This window comes from Colias croceus, chromosome 12 (genome assembly GCF_905220415.1).
Source record: "Colias croceus chromosome 12, ilColCroc2.1".
Lineage (NCBI taxonomy): Eukaryota > Metazoa > Arthropoda > Insecta > Lepidoptera > Pieridae > Colias > Colias croceus.
In genome coordinates, this window is record NC_059548.1 from 8,733,151 (window position 1) to 8,757,783 (window position 24,633).

Here is a 24,633-nt window from a genome sequence, read left to right on the forward strand (position 1 = left end):
ATTTACTTTTATACTACCCCGTCCCCCGCTTCAGGTGTATAAATATACTGCGGGGAACGGTTTGTGCGCGCAGTCGCGGACGTGATGCTGTCGGGAAAAGAAACATTAAATTTACATATCCTAATCATTACATAATCATTAAATATTAACATCTACAATAGTAAATTCAAAGAAAGACAAAACATTATCGTATACTTAAGGCAACACATAAACAAAGACATTTTCAATATTCAATAAACAAACATAAACATTTACTATCATTAAACAAGACATAAATATTTTAAATTCCAAGTAAATAAGTCTTCAGTCATAATCTTTCATGAATTTTCCTATCTAATTATGACTACGTAATAACAATTTAACAAACATCTTTACATATAAATTCGCTATTCTATTCTTAGTTATAAAATAATCCTTCAGGCATAAGCCTTCAGGAGCTTACTCTACGTTAATACTAGACAGATTAAATACTTTACTTTCCAAACATATAAACTTTACATTTAAGAACTCAAATAAGACATACATTTATTCATACTAAAAATAAGCCTTCAGGCGTAAGCCTTCAGGAGTTTATACGTTATCTTATTCTATACTAATTAAATGAGTTGTGTACTTTACATTTACGTTTCGTCGTGCACATTTCTCCCGCCGTCGCACTCTGCGATTCGAACTGGTAGCACGACGATCTTCTTGGTGGGCCGCCGGAGGATTCTGCCGCCGCTGGTCTCCACGTCGACCACTCGTACCTCGCCGTCCTTGCCGGGATACGTGGCGATGACTCGTCCTCGGGGCCACGTGTTCCTCGGATGATTGGAGTCGCACACGATGACCAGGTCGCCGATCTTGGGGGCCGCGCCGCTTGCGTGGGGCTCCCGCCGCTGTTGGAGTACGGGCAGGTACTCTCGCACCCAGCGTCGCCAGAAGGTGTCGGCGAGCTGTTGCGCGCGCTTCCAGTGTGTGCGCGCTGTTGTTTGGTCTTCTTCGATGGTGCAGGGTGGCGGCACGTCGGGGGTCACGGCCACATGAGTGAGTGGGCGTGAGTTTACGGTGGCTTCTACTTCGGCGAGGAGTGTGACGAGCGTCTCGTCACTGGGGTGCTGCTCGTGAAGCGTGTGGCGTAGGGCTTCTTTCACGGTGCGTACCATGCGCTCCCACGCGCCGGCCATGAATGGGGCGGCCGGCGGAAGGAAGCGCCAGCTGATGCGGCGGGCTGCTGCTTCTTCTTCAAGTGCGGCCCACGCGTCCGTGAGCTCTCGGTTGGCCGCGCGGAAGCACGTCGCGTTTTCTTTGTTCGACGCCCACCCACGTAGCCCGAAGCCGGCGTATCGATGTATGCGATCGACGTGCGCCGTTATCTCCTTTGCTTCATCTTCGGTCGCGTAGCTATGTATATAGTCGTCCATATAATGGTTCTCTTGAATCGCGCGTGCGGCTGCCGGACTCTCGTTCGCGTGTTCTTGCGCGTTTCTATTCTTGATGTAGAGCGCGGTGCACGGTGATGAAGAGGCGCCGAAGATGAGCGATGTCATTCGATATTCATCGGGCGGCCCGTCGTCGCGTCGGTCGCCACGCCAGAGGAAGCGCAGCGCGTCGCGGTCTTCTTCTATAATTTTTATCTGCATGAACATTTCCTTGATGTCGGCGGACACGGCGATTGGATGTTGACGGAACTTCATGATGACGGCGGGCAGAGATTGCAGTAGGTCGGGCCCGGGCAGCAGCATGTCGTTGAGAGAGCGGCCGTGTGACTTAGCGGCCGCGTCGTGCACCAGACGAATCTTCGCTTTGTCCGGGTTGATCACTGGAAAGTGTGGGAGGTACCACACTCTCCCGCCGGTGGGCGGAGTCTGCGCCTTCTCTGCATAGCCGGACGAGAGTAGATTTTCGATTCTTTCCTCATATTGTCTCTTCAGCTCTTCGTCTTTGTCCAATTTCTTTTCCAATGTCTTCAGTCTTTTCAGTGTGTCGCCGTAGTTGTTCGGTGTATCTGCGGACTCGTCTCTCCATAGGAGTCCGGTTTCATATCGGCCGGACGGCAGGCGTTGACTTTTCTTTTCCAGTATGTTGAGTGCCTGCTGCTCCGGGTCGCTGCGCTGTCGCTTAGGTTCGATGCCGATGGATTCTAATTCGAAGTATTTCTTCATCATATTTTCGAGTGTGTCGGGTGACCTCTCCGCTTCCGAGAGATGAGAACAGAACAAAACTGGGTGCTTGTTCGATGAACGGCAGCCGTGCAGTACCCATCCTAACAGTGTCTTCGATGCGACGGGCTGACTCCTCTTGCCGTGCCGTAGTTTACGTGTTATAATGAGCTCCCAGTTGTCTTGTCCGATCAGCAGCTTCGGTGTTGCATTCTCGTACAGCAGGTCGTCTTGCAGGTCGTGCAGATGGTTGCAGCGGGCGATGTCACTTTCGCGGATGGACTGCGTGAACGCGTGGAGTTGGTGCACGGTGCGGGCGTTGTCTAATACGTAATCTTTTTCTTCATGCCGTCCTCGTACTCGTGCCTTCACTCTCTTGCTGTACTCGTGCTCGTTCTCGTGTCCATTCACACCTTGAATTGTGATGGACTCGCGTGGCCCGTCGAGACCCAGCTGTTCTGCAAGCGCCGTTTCTATGATGGTCACCGTGCTTCCCTCGTCGAGCAGCGCGTACGTGTCGCATTTTCCTTTCGGCCCAGTGATGGTGATGGGGGCGATCTTCAGATACGCGCGGCGGCGCGTAGGTTGCTCCGACGTAGCGCTGTTGATGTTTATCGCCGACACGAGGACTTTTTCGTCGTTCTTCGTTTCGGCTTGCGGTTGAGTCGTTTCTTCATTTTTCTTTTCCGCTGTCTTTGTATGATGGAGCATCTTGTGGTGCTTCATGGTGCACCCGTTGAGGCCGCATGGACGAGCGCGGCATGTTGCTCGTTGATGTTTGCTTCGCAGACAGCGGAAGCACACTCGATGTTTCTTCGCTATTTCCCATCGTGTATTTACGTCGCTGTTCGTAAATTGTCGGCACTCGATAAGCTTGTGTTCTCGCTCGCACACCGGGCATCTTGTTTCTCGCTCGCTCGCGTTGCTTGCTGCGTAGGCGCGCTCCGTCCTTTTCCTTGTTATCCTCTCCGTCTCTGTGTCTAACGGAGCGTAACTGGAGCACTTGTCTGCTTCTTTATTCAGGAACTCTGCGAGCTTTTTCAGTAGCGGTGTCTTGTCTCGTTCGTCGGCGGCGAAGTCGTACCACTTATTCTTCATGATCGGTGTGAGCTTCTCGAGCACCTGCCGCAGCATTTCCGGGCTGTGCAGGTATTCTGGTTTTCCTAGTATTTCGACGGTGGCGACGATATTCGCTATTTTGTTTGCGAATATGCAAACATCCCGGGGGTTGTCCGACACTCGTGGTAGCGATTTAATTTTTTCCATTTCACCCAAAACGAGCGCGTCTGGGCGGCCGAACCTTCTCTGCAGGGCTTCGATGATCTTCTCGGGTCCGGTGTGTGATATGAGTAGGGCGGTGACGGCTTCTAGGGCTGCTCCTTTCAGCGCCTTCCTCAATCGTGCGACGTTTTCCCCGTCGGTGAATCCCTCTTCAGTTTCTTCATACGATGCCTTGAACGATAGCCACTCGTTGCTGGAGCCGGTGAACGTCGGTAGTTCACCGCCGTATCTTATTACTTTCCTTTGGCTTCTTGCGACTTCGTTGAAGGCGGTTACAATTGCCGCAACTTCTGGTGACCGCGTGGGCGGGTCTTTCTTCGGTTCCCGTTGCCCGTCGTCCTGTTCCTGGCGGGCCCCCCATCCTCGGTCTTCCTTGTTGTCGGTGTTCTTCGCTATGTAGCGTGGCGGTGAGAGCTCGCGAGTCGGGTTGGCGGCGGGTGGCAGTGGCTGGCTTGAATGCTGTTTCAACCACGACTCGACCCGTCGTTCCGGTTCGTAGTCCTCTTCTTCCTCTTCCGTTGTTGATTCTTCTTCAGCGCGGATTCTTTCTAACCGCGCCTTTTCTAGTTCTGCTGCGGCCTTCGCTTGTTCCAGCTTTAGTTCGGCTAGGCGTTCCTTCGCCTCCAACTCCGCGAGGAGTCTCTTGCGGGAGGCTACGGAGCGCCGCGACCGCACCTCTGATGCCTGGCGGAGCGTCTTCGAGCGGCGTGCTGGCGACCCGACGGCGACGTTCGATGGCGCCGCGAGAGCGGCGTTTGTATTTAAGTTGACGTTGCTTATTGGCGCCGCGAAAGCGGCGGACGTCGGCGCGTCGGCGTTGTCGGCTGGCGCCGCGAAAGCGGCGTTTGTGTATCCTACGACGGGTGACGGCGCTGGCTGCAACTTGTCGGCGGGCATGGTGCTCGGCGTAGGTGGCGTCGAGCTGCTCTTTTCTTCTGTCCTCGTCGTTCTCGTCGCGGTCGTGCAGGTCTCCGATGTCTCCGTCGTGCCGCTCGTTTCTTCCGATGTGTTCGTTGATGACGTTCCTGTGGCGGTGGCGGTCGTCTCGGATACCGATGGCGTGGCTCCTCTTCCGCTCCGGCTTCTCGTGTTCATTTTTCTTCTGATCCGGTTCGAAGCTGACCAATGTTGGCGGCAGGCCCTCTCAAGTGGACTGTAGTGGCGGGGGGGTTTGTAAATAATACAAACAATTATTTCTTCATACGCAGAGGGCCAGGGTGCCAAGCCGGAGCGGAGTTATTTCCTTAGTTTCTTCTTGTAGCGCGGGAGCAACTGGAATGCCATGACGCAAGCTTCGGAGCCTTCGCTCACACCATCGACTGATGTGGGGAAAGAGTACCGGGGCTAGGCCCCCCCACTCTGGTTTCTCTCGCCTCTCGCAACTACGAGAGGGTCCCTGGAGGACCCCACAGTTTTTATGGGGTCATCTAGTTATTTTATTCGCATCCTGCGTTTTGCTCTATGATTTTCGGCTCAACGTAGCACCCCCCACCCAGGCAACCTGCCCTCGGCGACTCGGGGTTTGCGTTTCCGCGATCTGGGCGATCCGCCCCACCGGGTGAGACCCTTACGGGAGGCCCAGCGAGTGCGGGTCAGCGACCAAGTGCGGTGACGACGCATCCCCCTTGTCCCGGGCCAAGTCACGTGGGTAGGGTTTCCTGTCGATCGCACTGGAGTGCCACGGAGCGATGGTTTGGAGGTGTGCGAAGTCCGATGTTTCCGTTCTGTCGTACATCTTCCTTGCCTGGTCTGCGATGACATCCTCAAGGGATTTCACTCCCAGGTCCCTTTGGATAGTGTCGTTTCTGACGTATCTGGGGGCGTCGACTATCACTCGCAGAGTGCGCGACTGAGCCGTCTTTAGCTTTTTCTTGTTGGTTGCAGAGATGTAGCCGTACCAGACTGGAGCGGCGTATAAGATTTTCGGCTTGACGTAAGTGTTGTATAGTCTCAGCTTCAGTCTGGTAGGCAAGCTGGACGTGAAGAGCGGTCTCAGTCGCACAGCTGCGACCTGTGCTTGACGAGCGGCTTTTTGGGCTTGGTAGTTGAAGGTCAGGCGCCTGTCGATCTCCACCCCCAGATACGTGGCCTTATTCGACCATGGGATCTTCGTCTGCAGGATCTCTAAGTTTGCTGGGTTTGGCGCACAACCCATACAAATCGCTTGCGACTTGCTCGGGTTCACCCGCATCCTCCACTTATCCAGCCACTCGGGCAGCAGGTCCAGGATCCTTTGCATCTTTATTGCTGCATGGTTTCTGTTGAGGGATGTTGTTATGTACGCCGTGTCATCCGCGAACAGGGACAATTGGGAGTCCGCCCTGCTCGGGATGTCATCCGTGTACACGGCGTACAAGTGCGGTGATAGGCAGCTGCCCTGGGGAACCCCCGCCTCGATCCTCCTAGTGCTGGAGGTGGTAACGCCTACACGGACCTGAAAGGCCCGGTCCTTCAAGAAACTCCTTATGAAATCAGGCAAGTATCTCGGGCAGTCCAGCCTGTAGATCTTGAAGAGGAGGCCTTCGTGCCAGACCTTATCAAATGCCTTCTCCATGTCCAAGAATACTGCAACTGTCGCTTCCCTCTTGTTCATAGCTGCCGCTAGGGTGTGTGTGACTCTGGACAGTTGCAGTGTTGTGCTGTGTTCCGTCCTAAAGCCAAATTGTTCTTCTCGTGGGGTGAAGTGGGGTGTAAAGCGCTTCAGGACTAACCTTTCGAGCACTTTGGACATGGAGGGCAACAAGGAGATGGGTCTGTATCCGTCTGGTCGCGATAGATCCTTGCCCTGTTTGGGCAGCATCACCACAGTGGCAGTCTTCCACTGTAGTGGAACATGTCTCAGTCTTAGACATCCGTTGAACACGCGGCTAAGTGCCGCAACCGCTCGCCTGTGTAGGTTTTTCAGGGCCAAGTTAGGGATAAGGTCGTTCCCCGGCGCCTTCTTCACCTTTAGGTTTCTGATTTCTCTTTTGACTTCGTTTGGGGACACCGCCTTTATCTCTTCTTGCAGTCGCGGTCCGGCATATTCTTCGTGAAGTGTGTTCTCCACTAGTTGGACGTGTTCCATGTCCACTACTGGGAGTGGCCTAAAGGTGCTGGCCAGGTGGTCAGCCAGCAGCTCCGCCCTCTGTGCCGGGTCATATATTAGGCCATTCTCTGTCCTTAGTGGTATGGTAGGGACGGCTTCATTTGTGAGGGTCTTACAAATCCCGTATAGGGCCTCGTCGTTGTCAATGGCTGCGTCCATCTTGTTCTCCCACTCATCAATTTTATGCTTCCTCAGCAGATCCTTCGCCTCCTCGTCCATTCGGTTTAATCTGCTGCGGAGCGTTGGGCACCTGGTTCTTTGCCACTCCTTCCTGAGCCTCCGCTTCTCACGCAGTTTGGCTTCTAGGTGTCTGGGCAGCGGTGGGCGGTCGCCTGTGATCGGCTCTGCCGTGGAGCTCTGTAGGGCCTCCTGGATGTTTCGGGTAATGTCTCCGACATAGTTTTCTATGTCTTCCCTGCATCCAATCGGCCCTACGGTTATATTAGCCGTCCGCTCGGTGAAAGCCTCCCAATTGGTCTTCCCCTTTCTGGGGAGTGGCGGGATGGTTGTTGCGGGCGTAGCAATTTTTACCACAATAGGGTGGTGGTCTGAGCCCAGGTTGTCCTCCAGTACTTCTTGCACTAACCTCCCATCGAAGGCCCGGGTGACTGCGAAGTCTATAATGCTCGGCATGTGTGTATGCGTGTCCGGGTAGTGTGTTGGTACACCCGGGCTGTGGATGGTGGCACCGATGTGGTTTAAGGTGGCTGAAAGTCGTATGCCAGCGGTGTTGGTATTTGGTCCACCCCATTCCATATTTTGGGCATTCCAATCTCCCATGGCCAGAGTGGCGATATCCTGCGGAGGAGAGAAAATCGCTTCGATGTCGCCTCTGGAGATAGTGTATCCTCCCGGCCGGTAGATGCCAAGAATTCTTGTTTGAGTGCCCCGGATGTCTATCTCAATTCCCAGGGCATCCATGGCTTCCAGCTGCGTATAGGGGGGCAGAGGTCTGTGGATTACTGCCCTCTTAACTAGAACAGCGATTCCCCGGTACGGATGTCCAGCTTGATTAGTTTTGTCCTCCCTATACACGTGGTATCCTGGGACTCTCAGCTTTTCCTTGGCCGATAGGAGGGTCTCGGAGATCAGGGCGATGTGGATTTTGTATTCTTGTAGGACCTGCTTGAGTAGAGCGGCTTTCTGTCGCAGGCCCCTGGCGTTCCAGTATAGGATCCGTATATTATCCATTATGGAGCTCTAGAATCTTCGACAGTCCTTGGACAACCGCCGTCACTGGGCTTTCGTCCTTCAGGATCGCGTTTAGAACGTCGACTAGGATCTTGACCAGCACGGCCACCTCCTCCTTCTGCCGGGGCGAGTCCTGGCGCGCCTGGCGTGGGATTCTTCTTATATTTTCGGACGCTTGTACGTCCTTGGCTGCTGTTGCCGCTTGACTGTCCGTTTGAGCGGTTGGAGGCTCCTCATTGGGCGGCTGCGTCTCCTTTTTCTTCTTCTTTGTCTTCTTCTTTTTGCCTTGTGTGGCCGCCGCTGCCGCTTTAGGCATGTTGGCCACAGCCATCAGTGAAGTACCCGTCTGTTCGCCCAGCGGGACGGGCTCTATGGTCGGCGGGGCGGGGGGGTCCTTGGGTTTCCCCTTCGGCGGTCTCGTTGCGGCCGTGGGACCGGCCTTCTTGTTCCTTGCCTCTCTTTTGAATACTGGGCAGGAGGCATTGTTGGCCGGGTGCGGCCCTCCGCAGTTCGCGCATGTCGCCGGTAAGTCTTTTGGGCGACTGCACTCACTTGCCGCGTGCGCCTCCCCGCATCTTACGCACGCGATTTTTCTGTGGCAATTGTGCGAGGAGTGGCGGAACTTCTGGCACCGGTGACATTGCGCCGGCCCCTTCTTCGCACGCCAGGCTTCTATTTTGACCCCCGGCATACACAGCATTTCATTAATGCTGTATATAGCCGGGGTGGTGTCTGCTTCTCGTTTTATTATTGCGAAAAATATGCAGCCGGGCCGGCCCTTCCTTGCCCTTATATGGCGCGCATATTCCGCCTTATGCCCCAGTTCATTGAATGCCTCTATTATCTCCTCCGGGGTCGTCTGGCTGGGAAGGCCGCGTATTGCGACCTTCAGGCTCCTCTCTTGTGGCGGCGTGTATGCGTGCCACGCAATGTTTTCGAGCCCCCCCAAATAATTTTGGACGGCCCTGAACTCGTCGCCGTCCTCCGGCACAAATCGAATGCCCTTCCCGTATGGGCGGGCGCTGGGATTTCTTCCTATAATTTGCTTCAGTTTTCGGAAGTGGGCTGCCCAGTCGGGGAGCTCATCCACGACAATTGGTGGATATTTTTCCTTTTTGGTGGCAGTGGCGGCGGTGCTCTGTGTTGCAGGCGGTTGGTCTCCCGCGGGGGGCGGGGAGGATCCCACGGCCATCGCGTATGATGGCGTTACAGGATTGAGCCGCTTTTTCGGCCTCTCATTTTCTGCTTCTAGTTCGTCGCTTGCGGAGCGGGGGCGCCGCAAGGGGGTGTCCATGGGAGGGAGGGGGGTGCTCCTCGCCTCCTCGATCGCAGCCTTCTCCTCCTCCGGTATCGGTTGTGCCATCAATCTCTCGATTTGCTTTCTTCGCTCACTTAAACATGCTGCCATTGCGGCGTGCATCTCCTCGGAGAAAGCCCCCATCTCAAGGAGGCGGCTTGTAAGGACCATGTCCCTCTCCAAGCGGGAGCGCGGCGATAGGATCTCCCTGGTTGATTTGGCCGAACTCGGCGGCGGAATCTTGGGGGGCTCAGGTTGTTCCTCCTCGTCCTCCGAACTTCCATCGTCCTCCATTGGGGTGCTCTTTTGAGAGCGGCTCTCTGCTCGGTCAACCTCGGTTTCAGTGTCTCTGCGGCTCTCCGTACGGTCAACCTCCATTCCAGTATCCGTAACTCGAACGCTAGGTGGCGCTTCGGTGCCGCGGCTTTCTTGGCGGTATACCCGCGGGTTCGCCGGTTGTCCGCCAGGTGGCGCTTGGCTGGTGCTGGTGCTGGGCCTTGCCAGCCTGGGGTCGCGATTGCGAGGCTCCATTACAGCGATATGAAATTATATTTCGCACCGCTGGAATGTAGTTTGGCCCTGAAAAGGGCCTTTGATTTGGATACACTCTCCGAAGAAAGTAGGGAGCGACCACACGGTCCCAGGAGGGGGATCTACAGCCCCTCCTCCTCACGTTCCCCGGTGAGACCCGCTTGTGGGAGGCCGGGAAATGTGAGGAGGCGAGAATAAACCTTCCCTCCGGAATCAAATATGTTGGCTTCCTACTCCACGGCGGTTACTCGATGCAATTTTGCTAAGCAAAATTTCTTGTAACTCCTCAGTTGTGTTCGTGGACCCGGGTGTGCTAGTCGTCGCTCAGCGAATCCGCCATGACGCAACCAGTTTTGCGTCGATATTTATACTCTACGCGTTATCCCCTCCACTCCGGCTGGCCACGCCCCTTTCCTCACCCTTTATTTTCATTCTCTTTATTTTTACACAATTTTACATTTTCTACGTTTTCATTACATTCATTATTACATTACTAATTAATTCTACATCCATAACATATCTCGCCAACGCCCCGTTTAGACTGCGCGCACGATTTTCCCGAAATTTACTTTTATACTACCCCGTCCCCCGCTTCAGGTGTATAAATATACTGCGGGGAACGGTTTGTGCGCGCAGTCGCGGACGTGATGCTGTCGGGAAAAGAAACATTAAATTTACATATCCTAATCATTACATAATCATTAAATATTAACATCTACAATAGTAAATTCAAAGAAAGACAAAACATTATCGTATACTTAAGGCAACACATAAACAAAGACATTTTCAATATTCAATAAACAAACATAAACATTTACTATCATTAAACAAGACATAAATATTTTAAATTCCAAGTAAATAAGTCTTCAGTCATAATCTTTCATGAATTTTCCTATCTAATTATGACTACGTAATAACAATTTAACAAACATCTTTACATATAAATTCGCTATTCTATTCTTAGTTATAAAATAATCCTTCAGGCATAAGCCTTCAGGAGCTTACTCTACGTTAATACTAGACAGATTAAATACTTTACTTTCCAAACATATAAACTTTACATTTAAGAACTCAAATAAGACATACATTTATTCATACTAAAAATAAGCCTTCAGGCGTAAGCCTTCAGGAGTTTATACGTTATCTTATTCTATACTAATTAAATGAGTTGTGTACTTTACATTTACGTTTCGTCGTGCACAGTTAATTTTATTTTATTTATGATTATTTTATTTTATGAGCATTTTAACATAAATGGTACGAAATGTCACGAAAATGACTAGATTTTCCGTATCGAAAAGTGCGATTTATATGCACTAAACAAAATATTGTTATATATTTGTATCGAATCACTATCATACATTTATGCTTTATTACAGGAGAAACAAGGAACACTATGAGACTGAACTAAAGGAATTGGCTGAAACGGAACAAGCGACGTTAAAAAGATACCAAGACGCACAGGCCAGGATACGGCTGCAGGATGATAAATGTAAGCAGCAGGCCGAGACTAACGGCAGAGAATAGAATAAACGCTAATGGTCCAGGATTTTCCCAGTCAACCCATTTTTAATACATTTTTTAATACACTAAATTTATTATAAAATTGGTCTCATTCTATTATCACGCCGTTGCATTTCGATTTTCGACTTATATTCGGATCTTAGACCATAAGGAATAGAAACTGCTTTCGCTAATTTATTGACATAAGCTCACGACATTTTAGTAATGGTTCGGTCACACTACCAACGACGACGACGACAACGACCAAAATTCTCATCCAGACAAAATTCGATCAAAATAAAATATTAAAATTTCCCGTCATACTGGTACTTGCAAGAAAAAAATTTCGAGGTCAATTAATAAAAAAAATAGTTTTTTTTGCGATTTTCGCCGAGACGGTAAGTTAATCATATACCTACCTGGGACCAAAATTGTAGATCATAAAATTATCTATAAAAAACTTCCAATACATTTTTTTCTAGGAGTCACCGTTTCTACGAAAAATCGATTTTTTCATTCATTATTCGCAAAAAAAATTCCAATCACCAGAACGACAGGAAATTTTAATATTTTATTTTTAAGTGTGTTATTCACAATTTTGCTTTTGACAATAATTAGTATCGCTAGCGGATTCTATTCCTTTGCTTTTTGACGGTTGTCTCGGCGCTCTGTTTATACAACGTTGATAAATAATATTAAAAGAACTGCTTACATATTTTCTTTAATTTACTCTCAATATCGTAGGTGCGGAGTTGGAAGTGGCCATAAGTCAACTGGAAACAAGGAATAGGATTTTGACAGAGGTAATTATTAATAGCCATTCGAGTATTGAAGTGAAACTTCTTTATCGGGGTGGAAAAAAATTTAGTGTAACATACATTTTTTTCGTTACGCGTGACATTTTTCCGTTACGCGCCATCTTTTTCTTATCCCTACCATAAAATTATAATAAATCATAATAAAGTTGCATTTATAGTAATTTTTTTTAAATAAGGTCATAAAGAAGTTTCACTTCTTACGTGTGTACACTAGTACACGCACACATTTTTTATTTATTTTGAAGTATTTTTCACACATCATTTCCTTTACGACGCATTTGAACGAATGTTTATTCTAACCCCACTATCTCAAATTATTTTAGTGTAAACAGGCGTAGAGCATTCTTTCGTTGTTCTTAGTGCGTTCGAAAAGATTCTATGCAATGTTCTAATACTGAACAACACTGAATACGAGGTTTCGTTTACACTAAAAGATCACGAAATAATGCTCTTGCTCTATGTTCGTTTTATGTAAATGCACGAGAATGGTCTATTTAAAACTTAAAACTTATGTAAGATTGCAAGACTTCCTTTGCCAGTTATTATACGATTTTTTTTAAATATTCAATAATTAAAAATTAATTAAATAAACAATATAGATGCCCAAATCAGTTATCATAACTAAAGTTGTACTATACAGGGTGTCCCAAAAAGTCTGGAATCACCCCCATGTATGTTATGCGAGTTTTCGTATTTTCGGAGTTGACATACAATTTTTCATCTATTGCTGAGTACGATGAGATTTTTATTTATGCAAAAAGTAGTGATGAACGGTAGCTGGGAGGTAGAGGACCTAGAGGGCTATCCGAATCACTTCCATGTATATTATGCGATTTTCCGTATTTTCGCAGTTATGACATTTTTTTCAATTTTTCATCTATCGCTGAGTACGATTTTTATTTATGGTGACGTGATTTATTGCGCTAGATGCTTGATTTTTTTTGTTTGCTAAGCTGATAGATAGACCAATTCATTATGACAACATTTACTATCGTCAGATCTTTGAATGGAATAAAAAAAAAGAATAAAATTCCAAGAATGTAAAAATTACCCAGTATGTTCACAACTTCAAGGGACCTTAAAAACATAAAATCACGTAAAAAAAAATTACCGTTTGGCTTTTAAAAACTTGCTCTATCTATCAGGTAGCTACCCTGAAAATTTCATTTTATTATTCATAATGGTTCAATCTAAAAATTGCAATCTTAATGTGGTAAGTGCAAAATTTTTATTTACATGATGATTAATGCAAGCAATGCAAAACCTTTTTAAATTAATTTCCTTCTAAATCACGCACTGGGCATCAGTAGAAAAAGAACAAAAAATAAAAGAGGATGAAAATTTTCACGTTGTCGATCACCTGATCATTGTATTATTACCTGGAAACGACTAAGTGATAATGTTTTCTCCACGTGACTAGTTACGCAGAAATGCATTATTATTACGGTTGTGCTAGGGGGAATGCGATGGAAGCTTCAAGGCTGTACCAGGAACATGTGGAACGAACATTGAGATATACATATGGAGACGACACCGCCTACATCACTTATGTTCCGCTCACCATAAGCCATATGTCTTAACTGCACGCTCATTTTTTATTTGTTTTAAAGTGAAACGCATCAAATATGCCTTCGTGTGTGTTACGATATTGCACAAATAATACGGAAAAGTGCAAAGGAATAACTTTTCATCGGTAAGTACTTACCTAACTAGATAATAATTTTTAAAACTTAGAGCACAAAAATGCGCCCCGCGCTGCCACGCGCCGCCATCAGATTTTGTTCGTGGTGTCTCCTCCATACGTAGTAATATTACTAACGTCGTACCGGACTTTCTAAATCTAAGATACACCGTACACTTCAGAGCGTAGGATATCATCCGTTTCACATTAGGAAAGTGCAACAATTGAAACTGGAAGACTCAGACCAATAAAAAAGGTATAGACGGAGCTGTCGCAAACAATCGGGGCGAAATAAGTGAGGACTAGTCTCGGCTTTGTGTGCGTAACTTGGTGTAAGACATCGTAGATTTGCGCATGTGTGCTAGAGAAAAATGTTGCAAGCGTTGCGATGCGACTCCCAGGTGCGAGAGATATACTTTAGTGAAAAGTGTTATTAGTATGTAGTATTGTTGTGTATTATTAATTTATTATGTATTTGTCTTGGGTGTATGAAATGAAAGATAATTTCTTTTAATGACAGTTAGGTATTTATTTTCATTTTAAATACAATTATGAAAAAAAAATCTAATTTAAGAAAGAAAACACACAACATTTTATACGTGAATGGATAAATTTTGAAGGGAGCCACTCGACATCATTTCTGTTGTCCCGTATAGTTTTAATCCAGTTTTCTTTCCACGTTTTTTCAGCTGGGAATCTAAGAAATACCATTTCAAACACATATATAACAACAATACATAATAACATACCTAATGTATACCAAAACTAAGTAATTATGCAATAGTAAATTTAATGTAGTAATTTTGCTTACTTTGTAAAGTACTTAGTATTCGTAAAAAATTACGATTTCCCTTACTTTTGGGAAAAAAATAATGTTTTTAACTTGCAACACTGACACAATGGCGTGTTCCGAGAAAGTATGTCTAGTATTTTTACGATTTTGTTTAAAATATACAGCAAATAGGTTACTTACTTGTGAAAAGTTATCCCAGAAGCTTTATTTTTAAAACAGGAATTGTTTTTGCAATACTTTACAACACAGGACGGCATAATTTCGCAATTATTAGGTATTGTTTACTACGTCATGCGCGCTCGCTTACTCGCTGCAGACTACCGCACAGCCGTCTTCATATTTCCGAATCGTCTTCATATTACGTGCCTCACTTGTAGGAGCGCAATGTTCCGTCTATACTTTTTTATTGGTCTGAGCTGGAAGATTACAATCGGCGAATTGAATTTTGTCAGGAAATGCTGAGGAGACAAGCTGAAAATGAAATTTTTTAACCAAATCTTGACGTGGACGGATGAATCCCACTTTAGACGCAATGGTAGGTATTTTTAATGTGCACAATTCTCACTCATGGGCAATTGATAATCCGAATTTAAAAAGGGATTCAACGTTCCAAGAACACTTTAGTGTTAACCAAGGGGGGGGAGGGGACACCTAGAACAAACTGACATTCATTAAAGAAAGCGACGCCATCTATACTTTGGCGAGTAAAAACTTATTTTTATTAGTTATATTAAAACCCCAATAGATGGCACTACACTTTTCAAAGTTATTGCAAATTGTTTATAGATATTTAAAAAAAAGGCAAGGTATTCTTGAAACATTGTTTTATTTTAATAGATCGAATGCATAGCTTACCTTTTTTTCAAATACCATTTATTTACTTTGCGATTAATATCATTTAATACAGTACACACCAACGACATTGCTCAAGCGTTAAGTGGAGAGGGAGGCCAACAGTACATCAGGCTAAAAAGACAGGACATTACAAACCTTGCACAAAAGATTTTAATATAAATAAAAATTAAATAAATATAACACTGGATTACAAGGGTGGAGTCGCTGGACGAGCCCCTTGAAACGATATCGTCTTCCCGGACGGAGTTCCAAACAATATAAGCCAATTGTTTTCTAACAGATTGCCTCGTCGCGGTCGTAGTAATATCAAAAAAAATCATATAATATGGTATCAAATTAACAAACTAGCATCATTTTCTGAAAACTTCTCAGTGTTGTTAGTAATAATTAGTAATAATCCATACTAATATTATAGATGCGAATGTAACTCTGTCTGTCTGTCTGTTACTCAATCACGCCTAAACTACTGAACCAATTTGCATGAAATTTGATATGGAGATATTTTGATACACGAGAAAGGACATAAGGCTACTTTTTATTGCGAAATATGTACCACGGGCGAAGCCGGGGTGGACCACTAGTAATATATAAAACAACAAAGTTGTAAAAAAGTAAAAATCTTTCTACAGTAAAAGTTTATGAATTAGATTCTAGAACAATTATCTCCGATTTTTATTTCAGTATCATATATAACTATAATTCCGGTAAATATTTTAGATAAAAAATACTGTGTCTGACTATATCAATATAGAAACTATTTTATTAATTTACATGAGAAGTGTTAAATATGATTTAATAATTGGTAACATTGATAACTGAAAATATCAATGACTAAGAAATATTTAAAAACTTGCAAAATAATTGTCAAATGTCATTGTCAAATGTCAATTCTGTTCTGTCATATATTGGCGGCTACTTTGCTTTTGCGCTCGTGTGTAGTTTATTAGGTAGTTTATGTTTATAACCAGTTTCAACACAGTTTATAACTTATAAGTCATTTTGTTGATTATCAGGTGTGAAAAGTTTCTAGTAAAGCGTCGAGTCGAGCCCTACGTTCCTCCGCATTGCTTTCGAAACTTTCTACTAAAAATTCTTGTTTAAATCTTATGTGCACGGACACTTGTTTTGTTTTATAATTTTATATTAGTCTGGGAATCATGCCTAATTTTTGTGCATTTGGCTGTAAGCCTAGTGGTGAGTACCTTTAAAGTAGATTTTTTTTTTTTCATACTTGAATGGTGACTTTATGTAGCTTCTGGTCCACCTGATGGTAAGTGGTAATCACCGCCCCTATAGACATGGATGTATTTTCTTAGTATTTCAGAAATAAAAAAAAATAGACTTAGGTACTCATAAGTTTTACAATATACCTAAGATTAGATTAATTGTTTACGTACCTATCAACTTGAGAATTTCTCTACATTTACTGGTAAAAGAAAATAGATATATTAGTTATTTTACTATTTCAGGCCAGGCTATGCATCGGTTTCCAGATCGTGTTAAATATCCTGAAAGGTTTATGACTTGGGTGTCTCTTGTTGGTGGAATATTACAATCAGAGTCTGATTATGAACATTATAAAAATAAAAGGATTTGTGATGTACACTTTACTGAGAAGGATAAAAATCGTAATAACAGACTGAATGCTTTGGCAATTCCAACGCTTCAGTTATCTGGTAAGTCAATTACCTTCATTTTTTGCTTTGGTTCCAAGGTCTGCTATCTGATCATTTGACAAAGAAGAGGAATGACAATATCCTAATGTTAGACCAGTTTGAGGATATTAGTCACCCCTTTAAACCGCCATTTCTGATAATCATTCTCATAGTCTAATCATTATTTAAACACATTGGTGAATATAATTAATTTTTATTTTATAACTAGCTGTTGTTGTCTCGATACAACATACAACATAAGTTGTAACTTATCTCAATCTATCAAAATATATAAAAAAAAGTCTTTATTGATGTTATTTACATTGTCCTTTTTTATTCTTCTCCACATTCCACAAGTTTCAACCTCAATGCAGCAGCAACAAACTTCATTACCACCAACATCTAATACAGGTAGCTAACATTATCCACATTACTTTTGTAAACTAATTATACTCTATTCTATAAGTAAAACTTTATAATCATTGTAATAAAATATCTATGACAAAGTTATTTTTATTTTATAGTACATACTGTAATATACTTATAGTCGAGCCAATTTAATAGGCAACATTTGACGTCTATCAATTTTATCTTCGAAGAGATGTAACTTGTATAAAAACATCGATTATAGTGAATTAATCGATACGGATTTGAAACATTTGTCAATCGAATTTATTAATTTATGATGATTATTATTCACAAGTAATCAATGCATTCGATTCTAGATATCAGATTTCGATTTTTAGAGTAACATCTCTGGTATTTAAAAAGAAAAAAGGTTTATTGACACAAAATTGCAGCGACGTCAGTTCTTCAATTCAGAAATTGTTTATTTTGTTATAATGGTTTATCAGTAAAATGAAATCTTAAAATTACTTGTATTGGTCATTATTATTATAAATATGTTATCGTAATTTAAAAAAGTTAAGCAAATGTGCAGTTCGAACAAAACGAAATATCATGTTATTCTATGTCGTCGTTACTAGGTTACGTTGTTGAATTTTGTTGAACTGTCAAATGTTGCCTATTAAAATGGCTCTACTATAACACACTTATGCAATTTTGGCATAATTATATTTTGTAGAGTTTTTCTAAGCTGTTGTAATAATTATGGTATTATAAATATATGCATTTACAGATCAATTTGGCTGTAATTCAGTATTGGAACAAGCATCATCCTCAAAAGATATATTACCATCACAAGCAGTTAGCACAGGTATTTTGTAATATTATAAATAAATTATTGTCCACTTCTAACTTTCTTGTCAAACTCACTTTTGTTAGCTGGGTCTCTGCCATATCTTTATATTAAATAAACATTAATGTTTTTAAGGCTGATTAGTGATGCAAGAGGGAAGATTAGCCACTCAGTCATTAAAATATATTAGTTTAAGCTTACTAAAGCTAAGTCTTTTTAAAAAGAGCTTGATTTTAATAAATCTAAAAAAATAATAATTTGGTCTTGTTACTAAAGATTGGAAACATTAATATTTTAAAGACAGACCTTTATGAGTTTTTACAGCCATTTTACAATGGAGCTGATTCTTAGGGGTCTAGCCACTGAGACAAATAGCTATATTATCTATACATATAACGAATCTGTAGAAGGGTCAATTCCGTACATTGAAAATATTGAAAAAATAAATAGCAGGGGGCGTTACTGGATCGATACCAAGCCCAAATATGTGATTAAAAAAATTTTTGTCTGTCTGTCTGTATGTGAAGGCATCACGTGAAAACTAACAGTTTGATTTCGATGAAACTTGGTATAATTATACCTTATTATCCTGGGCATAAAATAGGATACTTTTTATCCCGTAAAAATACGTAGAAAAAAAATTAATCTTCATTGTTCCGCGCGGACGGAGTCGCGGGCGGAAGCTAGTTAGTATATATTTATTATTATCTATACATATAATAAATCTGTAGAAGGGTCAATTCTGTACATTGAAAATATTGAAAAAATAACTAGCAGAGGGTGTTACTGGATCGATACCAAACCCAAATATGTGATTAAAAAAATTTTTGTCTGTCTGTCTGTCTGTCTGTATGTGAAGACATCACGTGAAAACTACCGGTTCGATTTCGATGAAACTTGGTATAATTATACCTTATTATCCTGGGCGTAAAATAGGATACTTTTTATCTTGGAAAAATACGTAGAAAAAAATTAATCTCAATTTTTCAGTTATCCATAGACGTTGTTCTGTAGTAGGTACCGCGAACACACGTTGCGTATTATTATAGACCTAGCCGTATTTGGGTCCAATAGATATTTATAAGATGTCATTGTCCGAGTTACTCAAAATGGAGAAACAAACCATCCACGCAAAGACCGACATCCGCGCGGACGGAGTCGCGGGCGGAAGCTAGTATAGTATATATTTTTATTTTTTTAGGCGATACCTGCACTATTGCTGTGTCTAAAAGCGTAATGTTGGAGCATAACTATAACTGCATTAGCAGAAAACCTAGAACATCTAGAAAAGGTACTTTAATTTTTTATTATATTTTATAACAAAATTTGATCATAACAAAACAATAGGTTACCCCAAATTTATACTTTGAATTACATAATATATCAAAATGTGTGCTTGCTATCTATCTATTTCTATCTTGGGTACTTGCTTGCATTTTAGATTAATAATTTCTGTTAGTGTGTCATCAAATTCAAAGATCATTACAGTTGATCCTCCATTGTTTGGTCACCAATGATTTTGTTAATCATATTAACAAAAAATAAAACATAAATACTAATGGTACATTATTTTTTTAAATGATATATAACATTAATGCCTCTGCATGGATAGATTTATAGGGTGTATCTATTTGTTTATTATTGTTAATTCAAATTGCCTTAAAACAACTTAAGTATCTGTAATTAATTGGGAAAAATCCTAATTAATCAATTAAGGTTTTTACATTGCTTTTATGTTACATATATTTATTTTAAGTTAATATTCAAAATCTCCTGTTTTTTATAGGTGCTGTGGGCAGCTCATTTACCCAGATCAAGCTTCAGCGATCTGAAGTATCTCGTTTGCGTAAGAAAGGGCAAACTTTTATAACAAGATTGAGGAATGCAGAGGCTTTATCGGAAAATAAACGTTTCCAGCATTTTGCACGGACGAGCAAACCAGATCAATTATTTGTGAGGATGCAATTAGAATCATCAAAAACTCCTAAAGGACGACGTTTTACGAACGAGGAAAAGGTACTTTCATTGTCCCTTTTCAAAAAAAGCCCTAAATCTTATGCACATTTGTGTAAATATTTTATTCTGCCTTCGTTAAAATCGATGAAGCGACTTCTAATCACTATCAAAATCCATCCCGGCATCAACTCAATAATATTTAAGAAGATTAAGGAGTCAGTTTTGGAGAAGCCAAAACCATTAAGACTGTGTAGTCTTATATTTGATGAGATGTTGTTGATACCACATCTGAATTACAATGCTCAGAAAGACATCTTCAGAAAGACACTATGGCTAAAAGCAAAAGAAATGTTAGAAAGCATTAAATACCGCCAAATTAAAATTGTTGCGAATAATATTCGGCTGATCGAATCGACCATTCCGTCTGTGACAAATTTAATAAAAACTATAGAGGGCATGGAAGCAATTTGGAAAGTTTTAACGCAAAGGTATGGTTTTGATACACTATTAACAAGAAATTTCAATTAAGACCCAGTAGAACACTTCTTTGGGAGAAGTTATGGGATGAGAAACAATGCTCCAAACACTCCAAACGCATTTGAAGGGGCTTTTAAGTCATTACTTTTAAATAATTTCAACTCACCCCACTCTAATAAAGCAAGTTGCGAAGCAGATGGCAATAAATGTCTGCAGACTACATATTGTTAAAAAGAAAACTATGAATCTTCTGATGTTCCTAAAGATGCAGATAATATACAATTTAATAATGACCTGTTCAGCTGTGATATAAATAAGGAAGCTGATGCAGGACAAAGTAATAATGTATGTGGCTGGGTCTTAACAAAATGTTTAAAAAATATTGTTAAAACTTGTAATATGTGTTGACAAAACCTCCTAGACAGGGAAAATAAAAATAGCCAAAACGATTTCATAAAATTAAAAGAATATTCAAATAAAAAGTGGCTATGTTACCCAAGCGTAGAACTACAAAAGTGCTTTCATGATATACAAAACATAACCGAGTCATTTAAAAAATGTACCAAAAATCTCTGAAAAAAACTCAAAAAAAAAATATTGTTATGGTTGCAGACACATTGGTCGATTATCCGTTTAAATGTCCAGTTCATAGAGAAAAACTAAGAATGTATTTTCTAGAAATTACAATAAAAATTATAATATATAGCTGGTGTAGATCAATCACCGAATTTTATCAGGGAAAGTAATATACAATGGCGATGATCAAATTAAGGTTGCTGCGCAACAATATTACAATAAGCGAAAACATTACAAAAATAAAAAATAAAGTGTACTAATTTCTTTTATTGTCCTTTTCTTCATTATTCTTGGTAATGTTTTTTAAGAAATATGACTGAATAATATTTAGCACTTCCAATATCCCATTTTTATAGACCCCTTGGTATAATATTCTTTTTTTTTAAGTAATTTAAATGTAATTAATAAGTGAAAAGTATTTTTTTTTTCAAAATCTTTAAGCACTTATATTTATAATCATTTAGATTCAGTCTTTTTTCTTAAATGATAAATCTTTGTTTTATTCTCTATAACAATATCGCTCTCCTGTTACGATAACGACGCAAATATTATACGTGAATATTTATTTCAAGGCACATGTTTTGAAGTTTGATTTCAAATATCAAGTAAAAAATATTTCGCCTGAAATAATAATTGTTCACATTAAATTGCGTCGTTGTTGTAACAGAAGAGTAATACTAAAAATTGATATTATCTATAGGTATGTATGCGTAGGTAGGTGAATAGTTTACACCCCAAAATCCAGAAGGCGCATTGTCGCCTGTCAAAGTCAAAGATTTGCCATGATATGCTTCAAGAGGGCTCTCTATGCCCTATTATACATTATACTCTTTGGTGTTAACCTTTGGTCCGGCATACTAAACGGTCAGCTAATCGTCCTTTCAGCTGTCAGAAATTTTCAAGATACCTGATAGATAGAGCAAGTTTTTAAAAGCCAAACGGTAATTTTTTTTGTGATTTTATTTTTTTAAGGGCCCTTGAAGTTGTGAACATACTGGGTAATTTTATCTTTTTTTTATTCCATTCAAAGATCTGACGATAGTAAACGTTACCATAATGAATTGGTCTATCTATCAGCTTAGCACACAAAAAAAAACCAATCATCTAGCGCAATAATTCACGTCACCATAAATAAAAATCTCATCGTACTCAGCAATAGATGAAAAATTGAAAAATATGTCATAACTCCGAAAATACGAAAAATCGCATAAACATACGGAGGTGATTCGGATAGCCCTCTAGGTCCCTGCTTTCGTTCATCACTACTTTTTGGCACACCCTGCATATTACCTCAATATTTATTTTTCTATATTAAAAAATATATTATTAACAGAAAAATATCCAACTCGAGGGTCGAGCGGAAGAAATTAAATCCAATTGCGAAGAAACATGGCGGGCGAAGGTAGAGAGCTTGCAGAAAGAGATGGAAGAGTTGAAGAAGACCCATGAAGAGCAGATGCATCAGTTGTATGCGAAGTGAGTGGCTTTTTTAATAATTTTTAGTCAAATAATGAGAAGATTGAATGGTTTTTAAATTGGAAATATCTAATGGGAGATTGCTAGGGTCTTTATATTATGGAACTTTATATTACTGAATTATTTTATATTATTTATTTTTATTCTATAAATAATTAAACGATACATTAATTTCAAAATTTTAATAAAAAATACTTCATCCCCAAGTCTAAAATTTATAACCTGTGTAGAAAAACAAATGCTTTTTGCAGTTTTTCTAGGTTTTTCATTCGACTGAAAACTTTGATACCTTTAAGACTTTTTATTTTTGAAAATACGTAGAATTAGAATTTACATGAATAAAAAATGTTTGACTCAAAGATCATTATAATTTCAAAGAGTACTAGAAATTACTAAAACAAAACTAGACTTTCTTGTCTAAGTTGTAGGATTTTTTTGTTTTAAATAATTTTGATGTGTTTAAATACTTTCATTAGCAATGATATTTATTATAAGTAAAAAGGTAGATAGGTAATCAACACAACATTAGATCTTCAAAAACGGCACACACGGTTTGGCGTCAAAGCGTCAAAGTAAGATGATGTGATTCAACCATCGCGAGCGAATAAGAGACAAAAAAAGTAAAATGTGGCTAATTATTCACATTTCGCTAATAATAATCTATCAACACCTTTTTACTTGTAATATAATTGTTCATTATGGTTATTTTTCATTCGATTGGATTTACAGAGTCAAAGTAGCAGTAGCACGCAAGGACTCAGCCATACAAGCGCTGACTCGAGAGAACGGGAAGTATCAGGAAAAAATTACTCTTTTGGAGCAAAAACTGCAACAACAGAGGAAGGACTTTTTGAAGTCCAAATAGATGTAATATTTTGTAGTTTTTATGCGAAAGAAAAGATTGATATTTGTTTGGAATAATATTTTTGAAACTGATGTATTAAATAACTTATTATTTGATTAAGGGCTCATTTTTCAATCGTTGGTTAAAACCAAGAAGCTTATATCTTATACACTGGAGATTTCGGTATGAACATTTGACGTGTAACAAGAAAATTGTTGTGTTTTATCACTTTCACACCTAACTTGGTATTGCCACTGTTAATACGAAGTTTTCCCAAGGCTACTATGTATGCCGTAATATTCTGTGCAAAAGGTTAGTTTTTGTACATGAGTTTGTTGATAAATTGCCAACAACGTCATTCAGAAGCATTATTGGATGAGACAATTATTATTTATGCTAAATAAAATAAGTATCTGGACCAATTATTAAAAAGCGATACTCCCTGATTATGGGTAGTTACCATAATAAAATTGTAGCAACTCTCACTTTGACAATATGGCATAAGTGTCAAAAAAATTGCGTCGCTTCGAATATTTAAGTTAATATTGTTGCGTATTTAATAAATATTTTCCGAATATAAATAATGTATTGCATTGTGAAAAATTGCAGAAGTGTTTGGACACCAAATTCTGGCATAGAATTTCACAGGCAAGTGTATATTTACGTTATTTACAATATTCCTCAATACTCCTGCATTTACCTGTTTAGAATCATTTCAATGGCAAAAATTGTAAAATTTTGCATCATTTTAGAAAGCAGTCATGTTAAATTTGTTATTTTCCTAATACTTTATCATTTTTCAACAAGTTTTCAATAAACAAAATTAACAAGTAAGGTAACCATGATGACAAGTTTTTATGGATAGTGAAGAGAATATATTGTAATAACAATATTATGATGAAATTTAGAACACCATTTTCAAGAGTTTTACTAGTACCTAATGAAACAACACTCGACATCGGTATTGCACTCACATGTAGTTATAAGATTGTTCGTTTTTACATTGAAATTTATACTTTTTTAACTTACCTCATTTTTTGTTTTAGGTATTTCAGCTTTCCAAAAAGTAAAATAAAAAGAAATATATGTGCCCATCAAGGGTAAAATTACTGAGGATTACGACCCAGAAAAAAATACCTTTTGAAAAATAAACTTTGTAAAGTTAGCTGAAATTTGTGCAAGGCGTTTATTATAAACAGTTTTTCTTTGATGATTTTGGCTTGAAATTGACCCGTCGAAGCAACGCGTTTAAAAAGAAGATCTGAGTAGCTT

General features: G+C 40.9%; 1 protein-coding gene across 1 annotated transcript in view; it reads left to right on the forward strand.

Moving 5' to 3' along the window:
• Nucleotides 1-23,453, forward strand: part of LOC123696508 (centrosomal protein of 131 kDa) — a 42,176-nt gene extending 18,723 nt beyond the window's left edge. The window contains exons 13-16 of the mRNA XM_045642711.1: nt 10,909-11,021; nt 11,777-11,835; nt 22,375-22,517; nt 23,247-23,453. Coding sequence (XP_045498667.1) covers nt 10,909-11,021; nt 11,777-11,835; nt 22,375-22,517; nt 23,247-23,382 — 451 coding nt within the window. The 3' untranslated portion in view covers nt 23,383-23,453. The remainder of the gene's footprint in view (nt 1-10,908; nt 11,022-11,776; nt 11,836-22,374; nt 22,518-23,246) is intronic.
• The last annotated feature ends 1,180 nt before the right edge of the window (nt 23,454-24,633 follow it).